The sequence below is a fragment of the Pteropus medius genome, unplaced genomic scaffold (assembly GCF_902729225.1).
Source record: "Pteropus medius unplaced genomic scaffold, Ma_sr-lr_union100, whole genome shotgun sequence".
Taxonomy (NCBI): domain Eukaryota; kingdom Metazoa; phylum Chordata; class Mammalia; order Chiroptera; family Pteropodidae; genus Pteropus; species Pteropus medius.
The window spans coordinates 6,747,782-6,766,677 of record NW_024342469.1 but is presented as its reverse complement, the minus strand read 5'-3'; the positions used below and the strand labels follow the sequence as shown (position 1 = coordinate 6,766,677).

At 36.9% G+C, this 18,896-nt stretch overlaps 1 protein-coding gene and 1 long non-coding RNA gene across 5 annotated transcripts in view; both read left to right on the top strand.

Moving 5' to 3' along the window:
• The window catches only part of TNRC6B (trinucleotide repeat containing adaptor 6B), a 204,143-nt gene that overhangs the window by 61,610 nt on the left and 123,637 nt on the right, over positions 1-18,896 (top strand). For all 4 annotated transcript variants that reach the window (XM_039863399.1, XM_039863400.1, XM_039863396.1 and 1 more), the window contains exon 4: positions 16,748-16,815. In XM_039863399.1, the coding sequence (XP_039719333.1) occupies positions 16,748-16,815 (68 nt within the window). The remainder of the gene's footprint in view (positions 1-16,747; positions 16,816-18,896) is intronic.
• Positions 2,714-4,722, top strand: LOC120602989 (uncharacterized). The gene is made up of 2 exons (XR_005652933.1): positions 2,714-2,755; positions 3,614-4,722. It is a non-coding gene; the product is annotated as an uncharacterized LOC120602989 (long non-coding RNA).

The following is an 18,896-nucleotide window of genomic DNA, read 5'->3' as shown; positions in this document are numbered from 1 at the left end:
TTAGATCAAAGAATAAAATAACTTTCTTTTTATATTTGCATTAAGCAGATGCTTTGGTTATCAGAAATTAGATTATAACTTTAGCTTCATCAGTCTTAGTTTAATTTATGTTTCTATGGTTTTCTTATTTTTTTTTTAAATTTAAAATCTTATATTTGGAATGATTGGATGTTAGTGCAAGAATTCATCATAGTACTATGATAACATAATTTATGATTGTTAGTTCCCAAAAAGAAAAGGTAGCCGGTGTTGAGAAAAAGTAGGGAATTGTCTGCAAAACATAGTGACTTGAGCTAAATCTGTTTTTTTTTCCAATAAATACTTTTTGAGCGTGTGTTATAAGGGGATACAACAATGTACCAAAAAGACATGGTTCTTACTGACAAGGCAGTTACATTTCAGTGGGAGAAACAAATATAAAGGTAATAATTATGGATTATGGTCAATACTATGAAGAAAATAAAATAATAATACTCAGGGATGGAGAATGGATGGAAATATAGGTAAAACAAGAATGACAACATGTTGACAGATGTTGAAGCTTAGTGACAGGTATAAGAGGGTCAGAAACCAAGTTTTATGGGTTAAAAAGAAAATAAATGATAAAAAGTAAGAGTTGTGGCTATCATCTACCCACCAATTTTAGAAAATTTGGAAATAAATGGAGGAGAGAACAGTGAAAAGGAGGCTTTAGTTCAAGCGAAAGATTTTTTAAAAATGCAGGAGGCCCATGAATGTTTGAGAAAAGAAGGACGAGATGAGTGGAGGAAGGCAGAGTGCATTTATAGATAGGGTTCATTTATTGAGATTTGTGAATTTGAAGGAACCTGGGGATTAGCGAGGCTGTTCCCCTAAGCTCAGCCCTGAATTGTGCTCTTCTGACTCTCTGTCTGGTGGTGGAGAAATACGTGGAAGAGGAAAGAAGTGGAGTTCAGCTTTTTCTTCATATCTCCTCTCAAATGGAAGTCATTGTTTAGACTGCACTATTGAGGACTTGAAATGACGAGTTTAGATTTCCTATTAAGGGGGAAATTTTGGAGTTGCAATTCTAGAGAAGATGCTTTAGTTAATAAATGAATGAAAGGGTCAGTGCAGTTTTTAAAATACCCATATAAGTGTTGTGCAAGTAGAAATCAGGGATGCTTATGGTCAGACAGGATTGGTAAAGAAAGTCTTCTTGAAGAGTGTGAACTTTGATGTTTTTTTTTTTTTGAAGAAATATTTTCTGAAACTGCAGCATCATTCATGGCTTTTGTTTTGGGAAGGAGATTTGTTTAAGTTTAGAGTTGGACTAAGGATTATATATTTTTTAAGAGTTGGGGAATGTACACTTCTATCTCTTGAGTTTAGGAAGACTCCACTTCTCTGCTAGAAAAATAAAAAGCAGAAAATGGCTTCTAAAAGATTGCTGTAGATTAGCCGTAGATAATTCTTCAATTAAGTACAAGTGTTCTTTCCATTTTTCCTTGCTTAATTTTTACCTGCTTTCCTTCCTCCCTCTTTCCTTTCCTCCCATTAATTCTGCAAATATTTATCAAGCATCTGCTGTATGCCAGGAGCTATGCTGGATACTCACAGCTAAGAGTAGCCCCAACGAATTGTGATTTTCTTTGTTTTGATTCTTGGAGTTCCAAGAATTTTAAGTGGAAGCAAGGAAAAGAATGTTAGATTTCACATTAGTTTAGAATTAGCTTTTTCCCCCTGAATGGTCACTAGAATGCAGTTTTGTATGATCTAATCACTTTCTCAAAGAGAATTCTATTTTAGTGAAAGCTTCTATTGCAAATACTGAAGGAAGACAAGTCGACGGAGTTATTATAATGTAAAACTTCAGAAGCCCCTGAATATATTCTTTGGTGACTATTTCTTATATTTTTCTCAAGGACCACTTCAGGGCTTATGTAATTTCCCTGCTGTGTATGTGAGAGACAAAATTGAATAGAACTAACACAGTTACCCATGAATCTGTCTTATTGTTCCACACTTTCAGAGGTTAAATACGAAAATCATGTTCTATGAAAAGTCTTTGAAGCCGCATCAGGAAATCCAAAGTTGCAGGTATATTCTTCATTGGCCTAATTCACTTAGAGACTCAGGTGACCTGATTTATTTAATATTTATGTGCCTATGTGGTCACACTGATCTGAAAACAGATACTATTTTATCTGTCATATGTGACTTTGACTCATTAAATGCAATGATCTGTTTTCTTCGTGCCTGGTCTAGTTATTAAATAGTGGAACTGTATGTTACTGGGAAAGTTTCAGTTCTGGTGTGGATTTACTGACTCCTTATTGGCTGTAGATGTTTATTTACATTGTCCCTTCTGTTTTATTCTTTATAATTGAGATATTCTATAAATTATACACCTTTATAGCCATTTAATTATCTAATTCAACAGATACTTGTGGGGCAGCTACTACGTGCTTACGTCCTAGGTATGGCATCTAGAGCTTCTTAAGGCATAGTCTCTGCATGTTGGGAACTTTTAGTCTAGTTGAGGAAGGTAATTGTACCGTAAGGGCCACGATAGTGATATTAACCGTGTCTTGGGAGCTCGGCCAAAGCAGTGAATTCTTTCCGGGAGGAAGCCCCGGAATGGAGGGGTTAACATTGAAAGTATATGATTTTTTGTGTGTTTTTATTGTTTTTGTTGGAAGTATATGATTTTCTGTGTGTTTTTATTGGTTGGTAGGTGGGCGGGCGGTGAGGATGGGAAAGGCATTGAAAGCAGAAGGAACGACGTGTAACATACGTAAGTGGTAAAGCGTGATAGGAGATTGCGAAAAGGTTTGAGTGTATTTTGAATATCTTGCTGTGTGTTAAGCCACACCAAAACTTAGTGGTTTAAAACCACTATCACAATCTCCTGGGCAGAAGAATTCTAAATAATGTATAGATACTCCACCCTCAAGGACATGGAGCATAACTCTCCACGCTTTAAGTGTAGCTTCACACAGTGGAGAAGCCGGACAAACACTATCTCAGCCAGGTGATCACCGTCACCAGCAACAGTGATGTTCCATGTTTATAGTATGTACCCTTATGTGATATGATGAAATGACATTTTATCTCAGTGGTCTTCTTCCCCTAAATGCATTGCCTGACTCTAGTTATGATAAAAATACCAGGCAAGTCCCAACAGAGCGATGTCCTATACAATACCTGACCAAGTACTCCAAGCTGTCCGGGAAAACAAGAAATGTCTAAGAAACTGCCAAAGCCAAAAGGAGCCTAAGGACACATGATGATAAAATGTAATGTGATATCCTGGATGGGATTCTGGAATAAAATAAAGATATTAGATAAAAACTAAGGAAATCTGAGTAAAGTATGGATTTTAGCTAATAATAATGTGTCGCTATTGGTTCATTAATTGTTGTTACAAATGTACTAAGGTATAAGATGTTAATAAGGGGGGAAACTAGGTTCAGGGATTATGGGACACTCTTCATAATTTTTCTGTTAATCTAACCCTGTTCTAAAAAATGAAGATGTTTTATATATATATATATATATGTGTGTGTGTATATATATATATATATTTTTTTTTAAACCACTGCCATAACTTTTTACTGTCTCTCACAAACCTGTGGTTGTCTGGGTTCAATAGGGCAGGTCTTCTCCAAAGCAGTGGCGGTGGCATTGGCAAGGGCTGCGGTCATTTGGAGGTACAACCGGCCAGAAACGTCCAAAATGGCTCACTCACATGGCTGGCAGCTGGGAGCTCAGTTCGAGGCCATTGACCCGAGTGTCAAGGATCTCCAGCTGACCTCTCTCCATGGCTTGGATTTCTAACAGCATGATGACTGGGATCCAAGCGGAAGCATTCCAAGCAGTCAGAAGCTGCAGATGTCTAAGGCCCAGTCTCAGAAGTCGCATAGCTCTACTTCCTCTGCATTCTGTTGAATTAAAGCAAGTCACAGAGCCACTCCAAATTCAAAGGGAAGAGAAACAGATTCTATCTCTCAGTTGGAGGACTGGCAGAAAATTTATGGTCATCTTTAATCCACCACAGTGATTAGTGTTGGATGCCAGGCTGAAGAGGAGGTGGTGGTGGAGACCAGATTATCGTAGGCTAAGGAGTTTGCCTGTGATAAGCAACAGATTTTTAAAGCATGGGAGTGAGATGTGCATTTTACTTTATGATTTGCTTTCTTATAAATGGTGTTGATGTAGAGGGTAGACCATAACATCTGTATCTTGATAGTCAAATTCTCTAAATAAAGAGAATCTGATTGGCCCAACCCAGTTTGTGGACCGATTTCCATTGGGTCTTAAGTTCTCAGAATAGGATGGCAGGGATCATAGATGAGGAAGTAGATCCATATGGATGTATGAATCGGGAGGCAAGACCCAGCATTCTTGGGACTGGCTCCAATCAACACTGATATAATCTTCCATCATATTTCTTAACGAGGATGGATTAGAATTCTTAATTTCAGCTCCAAGAAAGGAGCTATTTAGCTATTTCTCACTTGAGTGTAATTTAGGTTGATATTCTAAATGAGTTGGTGTTGGCTTACTAGTTATAGAAACTTCAGCATTAGGCTCGGAATGTGTATTTGTTAAGTGCAATCTAAGTAAGTATAGTAAAAATTATAAAATCAAGCCATCGGTTGTTTGTAATCTTATTCTCTGAACTTTTGTGCATATTTAAATATTTTATAATAAAAATAAATAAGCTCTAGATTTGAAGAATTAAAGCTATAGATTTAAGTGCCACATGTCTCCATTAATTACTACAAATATTACTGAATCAGGAAGTCAACATTTTAGCTATAATTTCTTGTTATCAAAGGTAATGACTCAATTTAGTCCTTGTCTACAAAGAATAAATCGAACTATTGACTGACTTCACTGTAAAGAGAGTTAAATGAGATGATTTATTTTAGGATATCTCTACCTTAAACTGAATCCAAGTTAACAAATTATAACAAGATTTTATGGATTTTGGTATTTTAAGAGCAGACTGAGAGAGAAACCATGTAGGATAGGCATTTTCTCCATTTGTTTACATAGCTGGCAAACAACATAATTAGGATTGGATTCCAGGTCCGACTGATTCCAAAGGTCATGCTAAGTTTACTGCTCCATCCTGAGGAAGTTATATGGCATAATAATCAACTGTTTACTTATATCAGAACTCATTAGAAAGGTCATCTGGGTATAAAGGAATGCATGTAAGGGGAGGAGGTGCTTTATCTATATATTCAGAGTCATACACTTCTCCTGAGAAGAGATGGAGTATTGAGGTGTGTGTGTGAGACTGTGGGAGATGAGGTTCAAGACAGAATCTTATGCAGGCAATAGGGAGCTATCGAAAAGGAGAAACCTAGTCTGATAATGTGTTTTAGAAAGATCACTGTGACAGCCGTATGGAGAAATGATTACAGATAGAGTTTAAAATGGACACAAGGAGACTCCACTTAGGAGTCTCCACTTAGGAGTCTCCGTAAGAAGATTGAGGAAGGCTTGAAATCAGCAATAACAGTGTGTCTGAAGGCTAACAGAAACATTTGGGAAGAATGAGATGGGTCACCTGGGGACAAATCTGGAGTTTTTAGTTTGAAACAACGGGTTGAACAATACGATGTAATATAGGAGCTAGAACAAGCTTGGTTGTAGCTGTTGTTACTGCTGTTAGTTTTTAACTGAGCATGCATGGAGGGTTTGGATTTTAAAATATTGAGACACCTTCAGGCATCCCAGGAGAATATATGTAGTAGGAATTTTGGAACTCATGAGAGAGAAAGAAAGAATATATCAAGGTGTACATGTGGGAGTCCTCAGCACACAGGAGTAGATGGGGCCTGAGAAATGAGAAAAGGCCCAAATATGGAATTGTAGGCACCAGTATGGGCTGTGTATCAAACTTTAGTGTGTATGAGAATTGGAAGAGTTACCTTGGGTATTTTTCTTTTCTTTTTTTAACAGCTTTATTAAGGTATGTTTCACATACCGTAAAATTTACCCATTTAAAGTATACCATTCAGTGGTTTTTAGTATATTCACAGAGTTCTACAGTTACCACCACAGTCTAGTTTAAGAACATTTTCTTTACTCCAAAAAGAAATCCTGTACCCATGAGAAGTCATTCCCCATTCCCGTTCCTCCCAGGCTCAGGCAACCACTGTCTACTCTCTGTCTCTTAGAATTGGCCATTCTGGACATTTCCTATTCATTGAATCACACAATATCTGTTCTTTGTGTGTGAGACTTCTTTCACTTACCATAACGTTTTCAAAGTTCATCTATGTTGTAGCATATATCAGCACTTCATTCCTTTCTAAGGATAAATAATATTCCATTGTATAGATAGACCACATTATGTTCACTCATTCTTCAGTTGATGGACATTTGAGTTGTTTCCACTTTGGGGCTGTGATGAATAATGCTGCTGTGAACATTCGTGTATCAGTTTTTGTGTAGATATATGCTTTCATTTCCCTTGGGTGAATAACTAGGAGTGGAATTGCTTGGTCATATGTTAACTCTGTGTTTTACTTTTTGATGAACTGCCAAACTGTTTTCCAGATGGCTACACCATTTTATATGTTCATCAAAAAGGTATGAGGATTCGAATTTGTTTACATCCTCACCAATCCTTGTTATCGTAATCCTTTTTACGCTAGCCATTCTGGTGGATATGAAATGATGTCACACTGTTGTTTTGATATGCACCTTGCATGAGTTTTAAAATGAAGGTGCCCAGGCCTTACTTGAAAGAGAATCTCAAGAGTTGGGACCTTGGGATCTATGATTTTTACAAGCGCTTCCAGTGATTCCTATGCTGGTAGTAAGCAGATCACAGCTAAACTAAGGGGCACTTGGAGGAAGAACCAGTGAACTGTCAAAGTTCTCTCTGAAAGGTAAGGCCTACGCCAGCTTCGGAGTGGGGTTACATGTGGGGAGGGAGAGCAGGGGTTGGGTTTGGAAAGGGCTACCTAGGGGGCCACAAATCTTCACTGTACCTGTATTTTGTTTCTTTAAAGCAAATATGACAATGCGAATATGTTAAATGTGGATGATAGTTATGTAGGTGTGTTTGTTATTTTATTCTCTGTACTTTTTTATATCTTAAAAAATTTCCCTAACTTAAAAGAATAAAAATTCTGTTTTCGTTGAAGGAAAATCCTTGTAGCTTCAACACAGTTTATTCTTGTCTTTGCTAAATAGAATAAGGAAGGATAAAAATTACTCTTGATTCTAGAAACCAGTCTCTCAAATACATGAAGACAATTCTCATGCTATTCTTAAAAATCTAGGTAGGTTGTTCAGAACTGGAATGGCCACTCTGCAGCTATCAACGACTCAGACTTTTGTTCTTCCATCTTCAATATGTTCTTTCCATCTTGTGTTCTAAGGTGGTTGCTCCAGCGCCAACTGTCAACGTCCATATCCATCTAGCAGAAAGGAGAGAACTTGTCCCTTTCCTTGAAAGACTTTGTGGAAGTTGCACATTTCACTGTACTTATATCTCTTTGACCAGAATTTAATCACATGGTCACAATAAGCTTCAAAAGATGTTAGAATGTGTGTCAGCTAAAATTTGTAGATCCTAGTGTTTAGCAAGAACTGCCTCTTTGTCTAAATTCAACCATGTTGTCCAGTGCACTGCTATTATACTGATTTTGCCCATCCTACAGTTATACAATTGATTCTTTTGAACCTAAAGTATAAGACTTCACAATTTAAAAAAAATTTTTCAAAAGTGTAATGTAATTCAAAGAGAGGGAAAGGGAGGCCTTTCAATAAATGGTATTGGAACAACCAGATAATTATGTGGAAAGAAGTGAATTACGATCCATACGTCACATGCTACACATAAAACTTAATTTGAAATGGATCCTAGGCCTAAGTGTTAAGGCTAAAATGGTAAAGTTTTTGAAAGACAGTATAAGAGATGTCTTTATGGCCTTTGATAGTTTGCAAAAAGCACTGACCATGAAGGAGAAGAATTCAGTTGAATTTCATTTAAAAAATGTTAAATGTCTGCTAATCAGCTGACACTGTTAAGAATGTGGAAAAGCTATATACTAGAGGAAACACTTGGAATACATTTATGTAATAAAAGTCTCATCCACAATATATAAAGTCTTCCTAAAAATCAATAAGAAAAGGTCAATTCAATTGAAAATATGGACAAAAGACATAAATAGACATTGCACAAAATAAGATATTCAAGTGACCATGAAAATAGGATATTCGACATTATGATTTACTGTCTGCTGCTAAGGTTCCAGTGCAGACTGGGAAACCTCATGTGTCATGGAGCATTAGGTAAACTCAGTAGAGGTACTAGTAGAGTTCTTACCTCTGGAGGGGGAATAATTAGCCCTAAACTAAACACTACTCTGATCCAGCTTAGCAAATCTTAAAAGCAAGACCCAAAAGGAATAGACTGTTTCAAAGTAATTTAATTTTTCCCCTGGACAAAGCTCAAAAATATTTATAGGAATACAAAAATATTTAGCACCTCACAGAGTAAATTCACAATATCTAGTATCCAATCAAAAATTACCAGGCATGTAAAAACCAGGAAAATAACAAACCATAGTAAGGGTGAAATCAATCGATTGAAACCAGCTCATAACTGACACAGATTAGAATTAGCAAACAAGAATACTTAGAAACTTATAACTATTTCACTTATCCAAAAAGTCAAGCAGAAACATGGAAGATGTTAAAATAAAGACCCAAGTCAAATTTCTAGAGTTTAAAACTATAACATCTGATATGAAAAATGCACTGGATGGGATTAGTGGCAGATTAGACATTGCAGAATAAAAGACTGGTAAATTTAAACATACAAATAGAAACTATACAACACGAAACAGAGAAAAAAGAATTTAAAAAAATGAAAAGAGCATCTGTATATTGTGGACAACTTTAGGCAGCCTAATACACATGATTGGAGTCTCTGAAGAAGAGGGAGGGGGACGGAAAAATACCTAAGAAATAATGGCCCCTAATTTTCCAAATTTGATAAAAACTGTAAACCCACAGATCCGAGAATTTCAATGTGTCTGAAGCATAAGAAACATGAAGAAAAGCATGCCAAAGCACATCATAATCAAGTTACTCAAAACCAATGATAGAGAAAAAACTTAAAACCAAGGAGAAGAAGACACGCTATTAACAAACAAAGATAAGAGTTTCTTGTTGGAAACAACGCAGCCAAGGGGACAGTGGAGCAACATCTTTAAAGCACCAAAAGGAAAAACTTTTAACCTTGAATTCTGTAACCAGCGAAAATTTTTTTCAAAAAACGAAAGCGAAATAAAGTCTGTTTCCAACGTACTAATCCATCAGCAGCACACCCTTACTACATGACATGTTAAAGGAAAAAGGAAATGACGTCATAAGGAGATGGGAGTCTGCATAAAGGAGTGAAGAGCTCGAGCAATAGAAACTGCCTGGGTAAATATAGAAGATTTTTTCTATTATTTAAATCTCTTAAAAAGAAAATTGATTGTTTGAACAAAAACAATATAAATGCATTATAGGTTTATGACATTCATATCTGTATAATGTATGATAACAGTAGCATAAAGGCCTGGAGGGGGAAAATGGAAGTCTACTGACTATTGTAAGGTTCTTATGTTGTACATGGATTAGTACAGTCATGTGTCGCTTGGTAACGAGGGTCCATTCTGAGAAATGTGTTAGGTGATTTCGTCATTGTGTGAACATCATAGAATGTTCTAACATAAACCTACATGGTATAGCCTAAAATTAGAAAGACCTACCATACCAAGTGTTGGTGAGATATGGAATAGCTAGAACCCTCATATACTGCTGGTGGGAAAGTCAGATGCTACGGCCACTTTGGGACACAGTCAAACATTTTCTTAAGTTAAACATAAAGTTACCATATGATCCAACCATTCCATATTGTTATAGGTTAAAACGTGTCCCCCATTCATATGTGGAAGTTGTCCTAACCCTCCAATACCTCAGAATGTGTGGACCATAATCTGGTATGACTAGTGTCTTTATAAAAAGGGGAAATTTAGACGTAGAGACACAGATACAGGGAGAATACCATGTTAATCCGAAGACGGCCACCTACAAGCCAAGGAGAGAGGACTACAGCAGATTCTTTACTTACAGCCCTCAGAAGGGACCAGTGCTGCCAGCATCTTGTTTTCCAACTTCTAACTCCCAGATCTGTGTGAGACAATACCTTCCTGTAATGTAAGCCACCCAGTTTGTGGTACTTTATTATGGCAGCCCTAGCATACTAATATACACTACTAAACACCCATTGAAAAGGAAAGCACACATCCACACAAAGACTTCTAAATGAATGTTCATAGCAGCTTTATTTGCAATAGCCCACATCTGGAGACAGCCCAGGCATCTATCAACACGTGAATGGAAAACATATTGTATATTCTCTACAATGGAATACTGTAAAGGGAAAGTGAACTATTGATACATGAAATCACATGGATGAATTTAAAAATAATTATCCTGAGTAAAAGGAGCCAGACCCCCCAACCCCCGCAAAAAAGTACATACTATGTGACTCCATGTATACAAACTCTAGAAAACACAACATAATCTATAATTACAGAAAGCATGTTAATGGTTGCCTGGGGGAGAGGGTATAGGAAGGAAGGATTAAAAAGGGCATGATTAAACTTTTAGAAGTGGTAAATATCGTTATTTTTTTGATTGTGGAGATGGTTTCATGAGTATATACATATGTCAAAACTTATCAAATTGTATACTCTATGCTATTTAAAATGTGTCAGTTATACCTCATACTACTGTTAAATTTTTAAATGATTTTTAAAAGAAGAAAACCAACAAAAATTTATTAGTGGCAGTAAATAGAGCAGTTTTGATAGAGTGGAAAAAGTAGAAGCAAAAAGGTGTTAAGAGTAGACCTGGACATGTTAGTTTAAACCCAGTTATTAATCCCTACTCCCGTCTAAAATGCCACTAAAGTTATTTTTACAAAATGATTTCAGCAAATATAAATCTGTGAGAAAAAAAGTTAATGGAAGAGGAGATGAAGCAGATAAGAGATGACAGCAAAATTTTGGAAGCTAGAAAGTTTTTGGAATGATACTGAAAACAGCAGGATTGGTTGAAGAATTTACGAGGAGCAAGGCAGGTATCCTGCCCCTCCCATCCACAGAGAGATAGCTGTTCCTCTCCCACCCTGGCAAAGCTAAGTGTGGAGGTAAGGTACCTAACCAGAAACAGAAGGATTAAATCAAAGTCTACATGCCAATGTGAGACTGTGTCAGCTGTCTTCCCAAACTGAGTCCCAGAACACTGGAAGCCAGGCTTACACTCATCTGGCTGAGGATTGAAGGATACCTCTCTGGGCATGTCAACAGCCCAAGGTAAGAAAAAAGAATATATAGTGTTTTCCCAATAAAACGGCCAGTTCTCCTCCTGATATCCAGGAAAACAGCCACAGGGTAAGTAACCTCTCTTTCCTTCACATACAGAAAGCACTTCCAAGCTGTTTAGGGCTTGACTCTTAAGTATCAGTGGATATAGCCAAAGATGACTAGACGTTTGATAAAAACCTGTGAATGAAAGATACTGACCAAACCAAAGCTGGAAGAAGAACTTGGAGGAGACAGAGATAATACAGGGAATGGAAGAAAATAGAAACAAAACAAAAACGCTCTAATATGTTTAGAATTAAGAGAAGATATAATCGAACAAGAACAGGACTGGAAAGAAGGATTATCGAGAGAATAAGGAAGAGCCCTTAAAATGAAATTACAGTAGCAGAATTTTTTTCTAAAAATTAGAAATATTGGAATATAAAGTTGAGAGAATTTTCAGAAAATAAAAAGTCAAAGTGATAAAAATGATGACAAAGAAGAAAATTAATGGATCAGTTCCATAGATTCAACACTGAGCAACGGACATTCCTGAAAGAGGGAAAATTGGAAAGGTTAACAATTATCAGTACGTAAGTGGAAAAAATGTATCAGACCTGAAGAACCTGAGTTTCTGGATTGTAAGTACCCACCCAGTACTAGCTCAGTAAATCAAAAAAGAACCATATTTTTAGCAAACAGGAGAAATAAAGGATCCTAAAAATGTCTGGAGAAGAAACGTCACCTTCAAAACATTAGTTTTTAGAATACTGTTGATTTTCTGTATAGCATCTCTGGGAGCTAGAAGACAATGGAGAATGTTTTGGACTGAAAAATGTTTACTAACTTGAACTTATGTATTCGATTACGCATGTGGGTAAAAAAATTCTATATGTCAATTATACGTATGGATAAAATAAGGACATTTCAGTTATTCAGGATCTCAAAAAATTCACTTCCCGTATACCTTTTATTAGGAAATATACTGGAATATATGTTACACCTAAACCAGGGAGTAAACCATAAAAGGTGAAGACAAAGGATCTGGGAAACAGATGCTCCAGTGTAGGAGAGAGCGCAGAGAATTCCAGAGATGAAGGACAAGAGACGTTTCTGGCAAGGTGTCAGGTGTTCAGCAGCCTGGAGAGCAAACAGTCTAGACTGGAACGAGGGAAAACCCCAAAGGAATGCCTCCCAGACCAGAATGAAATTGATAGATTACCTGAAGTGTTTGAACTGATTTAGAAGAGACATAGCTCTGTTGGAGAGTTTGAAGACGAATTAGTGGAAAATACATAATAAATACTAAGCCAAAAAAAATTGAAAGAAAGTATAAGAAGAGGAATTAGTAATTGTTAGTTCCAGGAAAAACACATTTGTGTAAGAACAGAAATTTAATTATACTGTTCATTCGGCTGTATATATTATTTACTTAGTAGTAGCATTCTTAGCACTGAATATTGATTTGAACAAAAATAGTGACTTATATTGAGAGGCTGAGAGAAGGGAGGTATGTATATATCGTGTTGGGAAGAGAGTGCTGTTTTTGCTTATAAGCCTGGTGGTATTATTTGACTTTTTAAATTATATATATTACTTCAATAAAAATTCAATTAAAAAATCAGTTCGGCGATAAGAATGTGCAAGTACTGGAGTGTAGTTTATTCTTTTAAGAAATTGGATAGTAAACGGGAAGGGTAAGAACAAAGATGTTTGGAGAGTATCATAAGGCCAAAAATAATTTTTCAGAATAGAAGAGATCATAAAATATTTGTAGTTTGAGGGGATGGATTTCCTGGAAAAAGAGAAAGAAGGGTTCCTTAGATAGTAAGGTCTCAGAGGAGGCAGTAGGGTGCAGGTCACAAGTTTAGAACACAAGTGGTGAGGTTAGCCCTGCAGAGCAGTATTGGGTGGGGAATGGGGAAAGATGCAGGTTTATAATATAGTCATGAGAAGAAAAATGAGGGGCTTTGTGGGAGATAAGCTCTCAAGGTAATCTTAGACACTGTCATCTTCAGAATGGACTGACTAGGGAGGATGCCTAATGGGTTGGTTTGGAGTCTTTGAGAGGAGAAAAGGCACAGAATAACAGTGAGGAACGTGGTATAGTGGGTCAGACATTCATTTAGTCATTCAGCCCAGTGCTTAGCACATAGAAGGCATTCAGAAGATGTGTCGAATGAATGAATGACCAACAGGAAGGGCTGGCTGTGGTAGATTCTGAGGTCCACAAAGGTTACATCATTTTCCTCCAAGGCTCACCAGCAGCTGGGAAATAGGTGACAGGATCATGGGTCTCCCTAAGCCTTACAGAGTAAGTGGGAAGGAGTGCCTTGGAAGGGTAGGAGGAAGTGTTTGGAGATGTCAGAAAATGCTTCCTAGAAAAAGTAACTTTTGACCCAGTCTTTGAAAGTTCACCAAAAATACAGGATGAAGAAGGGCCTTCCAGGCAGAAGTGCTGAAATGTCAGTGCTGAGTGGAAGTTAATTGACATACGTTTGTAAAAGGACAAGTGTTATAACTTTCCCTAGCTCTGCTCTGCACTTCTAGAGCAGAAGAGAAAAAGGTAAGGCTTTGGCAAGACAGGAATGTCCTAAGAACAAGTTGTTGGTGAATAAATTGAAGATGCCGGAGAGAAAAATCAAAGAAATGCCTGTCAAGTGAGGCTCTGAATGGACTCTGAAGAAAGAAAAGAACCGCAAAACTAGAAGCTGCGACGAAGCGTCCTCATGGGTCCAGATGGAGGAGGGCTGTGGAAGAGGCGCTGGTGGTCTGAGTAGGATTTCAGCTGTGTAGCAGCGCAGACTGAGGTGAGGCTCAGTCTCAGGTCCTGCCCGTCTCCTAGCTGAAGCAGGAAGGAGATGGGTTGCCTGTTTAAGATGAGCATCGAGTGTCCGATTCCTTTGAACTGGATTTACTCTTCCTATTGTTTCATTGCATTGTCACACTGTATTGTAATTGACTGGATTTTGTCTTTCCCAGTAATCTGTAAGTTTTTTGATGGCAAAGACTGTCTTCTTCACTATTATCCTAGCACAGCACATAATTTGTAACCAAGGAGATAGATACTATTCTCAACTTAGAAAAATAGTCCATTTCTTACAGGATCTAATAATCTTGAAGACAGACAATAGTAACATAGATACACACCATAATAAAACCTAAAAGACTTTTAAGAAAACAAAATAATAAAACAACATCTTATAATAAAACAAAAAGACTTCAGCTCTGCCATCCTCTCCACAGTCTGTTTCTCAGAAATACTAGAGAAGATGGGATAGTATTAAGAGGCTAAGTTTCAAAAGAGACAGAAAAATGAAAGGTTTACTTTATTTCCATGAAAAAGAAAAATTTGAAGACGATAAGCAAGAATAATAAAAGCCACATACTGCATACTGTGAAATTCAAACCAGGTTTCAGTTTTTATTCTTCTCTTATGGACTTATGATCCTGCAGCCTATGGGGGTTTTGTCATAGGAGAGGGAGGATTTTCCCATCCTAAATTTATACAGTGATCTAGAACGTCTAGAAATAAAAACAGGGCTACGATGTCACAGAGGGAACCGTATAATCTGGAGATGATCTCGATGCGGGTTGTGATTACAAGAATGTACACATATGTGAAAAAATCACTGAGCTGTGCATTCTGTGCACTCCATTGTACAAATGTTATGCCTTCATTATAAAAAAGTGACAAATTGTTTAAATTTTTTAAGTTCTTTGAAACCTCAGCCTAAATCATTTTCTCAAAGGCAAGAATGACTATTCTTCCACATATATATATTATAAAAATTTTCTTGATCCCTATCTTTAAAAATCCTTCCTAGTTAAATTGTGGACCTTAGCCTCTGCTTACCAGTTTTTTAAAAATGCTTATCTATAGTCAATTTCTGATAAATAATAATGATGAGAAAAAACATCAAGAAGCCCACAGCCTCCCTACATTGGCTCCAAATCTTTAACTTCCGCCCCCAGGTTTTGCATACAAGTCTTTTCCGCTTGGATGGCCCAGTAGGGTCATAATAAAACACCACCTTTGTCCTCATAATTTATTTTTCTAAGTTGGGAATAGTATCTGTCTCTTTGGTTACATCTGTTTGATTCTTTTTAATTAGCCTTTTGAGGAAGTTTTTGTAGGATTGACAGACTGTCCCTGTGTGTAGAGGTAGCTCTGTCTCTGTCACTTATCTTCCTTTATTGATCAGTAAATAGTAAATCATTTGGAATAGTAAAATGTTTTTTTCTTTGAAAATTCATATTGAGAAATAAATCAGACATGTAAAAGAGAAAAGAGAAAACATACAGTTAAAAAAAAATTATAAAACAAATGCCCATATACCTACTACATAGGCCAAGAAATAGATATAACTATAGCCCACCATGTGCCTCTTCCTGATTGAATCCCCTCCCGCCTGGATCCCTAAACATTCACTAGCCTAAATTTCATAATAATCCTTCCCTTTCTTTATAGTTTTTTAAACCATATATAGACAGAGTGTCTATATAAACATGTATATATGGTTTAAAATGTATATATGTAAACTTTAGATTAATGGAATTATACTGTATGTGTATTCTTTTGTGACTGGCTTCTTTCACCCAATATCGTGCTTTTGTAACATCCAGGTTGAGGTGTGTTGCTGTAATTTATTCATTTTCATGCAGTAAATATTCTATTGTCTGTAAACACCATAGCCTATTTACCTGTTTTCCTGTTGATGGATGTTTGTCTTTGTATTTTTTTCTGTTAAAAATAATGCTACCGTATGTGCAAAAGTTTCTCTAGGGCATAGACCTAGAAGTGCAACTACTAGTTTCTGCAGTAAATAACACATGTTACATAATGGCAAACTTTTTAAAGTGGTTGTACCAATTTTCCCTCCCACCATGAGCGATTGAGAGTCGCTGTTGCTCTGTACCCTTGTGAATACTTGGTATTGCCCAACTTTTTAATTTTAACCAACATGGGAGTTGTAAAGTGGTATCTCTTTGTGGTTTTAATTTGCGTTTTTCTGATAGCTGTGAGATCAAACATCTTTTCAAATGTTTAGGGCCATTTATGTGTCTTCTCCAGTGAAATTCCTACTCAATTATTTTGTAAATTTTTCTGGTAGGTTGTCTTTTTCTTATTAATTCATAACAATTCTTTATTACATTCTGGATGCTAAAACTTTTTCACAGATCAACCTGCTTCTTTTTTTATTCTGCAAATCTGGACACCCAAGGAGAGATGCCTTAGGCAAACCTTGAGCGTGAAAGCCATTGGCCAGGCTTCTGTATCAGGCACTGTAGCGAAATGCCAAAATGCCGTGAGGTCTGCAATGGCCAGCCCTGGCCCTTTGGAGTGAGTTGCAGCTTAGTTACTGACTGACCTGTGGTTCTTGCCTTTGCAGGTGGAACAGGAGGATTTTGTAATGGAAGGGCATGGCAAGACTCCACCTCCTGGTGAAGAAAGCAAACAGTGAGTCACAGTTTATTTTAAAAGGGTCTTATTACAGAGCTTCAGAAGCACTTTGGTTAAACATGCTGAGAGTATGTTTGCAGGGGATGTATGTGTTGGGCATATTGTGGAACTCACCAGTTGCTTTGGTGACTGTGTATGCATTGCTTCTATTTATAGACAGACTAACTGGAGGGACAAGAAAGTTTGCTTTGTAGTTTTTCATACTTGACTAATCAAAATTTATGTTACACTTTAGCAAAGGCTTTAAGGCTTAGGATGTTCCAAGTTGAACTAATTCAGTCTGGTTGATTTCCAAAGAAAGTATAAAATTGTATATCCTTTTCTTAGAATGTCTTTATGAGGTGACAAAATTAATAGGCTGTTTCCCTGCATTCCACATGTGAATTTATTTGACTAGTACTTCCTGAAATGCTATTCCATTTAGTTATTTATACTTCTGATCTTTGTTTAAATTACTGATTGTTTCCCTAAAGGATAGGAATTGTAAGTAATATAGCTTAGCTAACATTCTGCATAATTCAGGATTTCTCCCCTGACGTCTTAAAGAGTGATTGGTTTTAAATCTGAAATTGAGAGTCCTCTGGGTAGCTTTTTGGTGGCAGAGAGTAGAAATATTTTTTTTTTTCCCTCTGTCACAGAACTTGAAAAATTGTGTTGCCGAGTAGACTGGTGTTTCATATGTCCTTTTAAAGGAAAAACAGTTAAGACTCTTAACAGACTGACATAACTACTATTTTTTATTCCGATAGTAGTCTCCTAAATCGAATGGGATAGTGATTCGTGGAATTTACCGAAAATCTATAGAGAGAAACTCCTTTCTCTCATCTTTTTTTTTTTTAAACTGGAAAATAGTTTAGTTTTGGTTTGTGTTATGAAAATTATGTCTCTGAAACCCTTAGGAATGAATTATGCAGAATATGCCATACTGCCACGTGGCCAGGTTCATTAAAGGAGAATGTTTGTCTTGTATTTGTTGTGAATGGAAACCAGGATATTTTCACAGCTGGTTTAATTTGCTAACCAGGCAGTTTTAAAAATAACTTACAATATAAATCCTAACTGCTGTATTCTGTCACATGCACTAATATTCTGCCTGGACTGATGGAATCAATTCATCTTTAGCAAATTAGAATGCCAAACATCTAGTCCCAGTGGAATTATAGGATCACTTCAGGTGCTTCTCCCTGCCCCTCTGCCCACTCCCTCAGCCCTACATGCTGGTCAAAGGTCTTTATAAAATAAAAATCATAGCTCCCATTCGACAAGGGTTTTCTGTGCGCAAGTACTTTGCCTATTACAGTGTCTCCATTTTATTCAGAGGTCGGGGTAGGTAACTCGCCCATGGTAATGCAGCTTGAAATGGAAGTTAGGATTTGAACCCAGATCTTTCTGACTTTAAAGCGGTTTATAATATCTCTTGAACCTAAATCCTTTGCCAATGTTGGAAGCTACGTTCCTGAAAAGTACTATGGTTAAGAAAACTGCAGTTGTCAAGATCAAAGTCTCATGGATAAGAGGAAGTTGGGGGAAACAATGAAAATGGCATTAAGCCTATTTTTAAAACACAGATGAAAGTTCTGTTCTCTGGAGGGTATCCATTTCTTGAACAAACCAGTCTTTATCTTTAAAAACCTGCTCCAGTAACCCCTATCTTGATTCAGCTTCTTTAGGTATTCAGGAAACTTTGCTTGGGCAGATTCTCCCACAAGTTTTATGTTATACAAACTGTATTTCTGTTCGAGAACTTCTAACAGCCCCCACGGACCTGAAACGTTATGTGTTGTGTTCTTACCATTCTCCCTTGTTTTCACGGTCTCTCACACTTCCTTTTCACAGGTGAAGCCTGTTTTGTTTTTGTTTTTGTTTGTTTTTCTGGATTTGGTCTGCCATCATATATTAAAATGATAAAGCAGAACTGAATCTTCTCACTAGGCGTTCCTCCTAGAGACCAACCCACCTCTTCTGTGGCAGTGAGGAGCAGAAGTGCTGTGTTCTTTTGTTTGAGACAACAGAAATAAAAAGATTTATTTATTTATTTATTTATTTGTAGCTCAGAACCATAGTTGGCAAAGAATGAT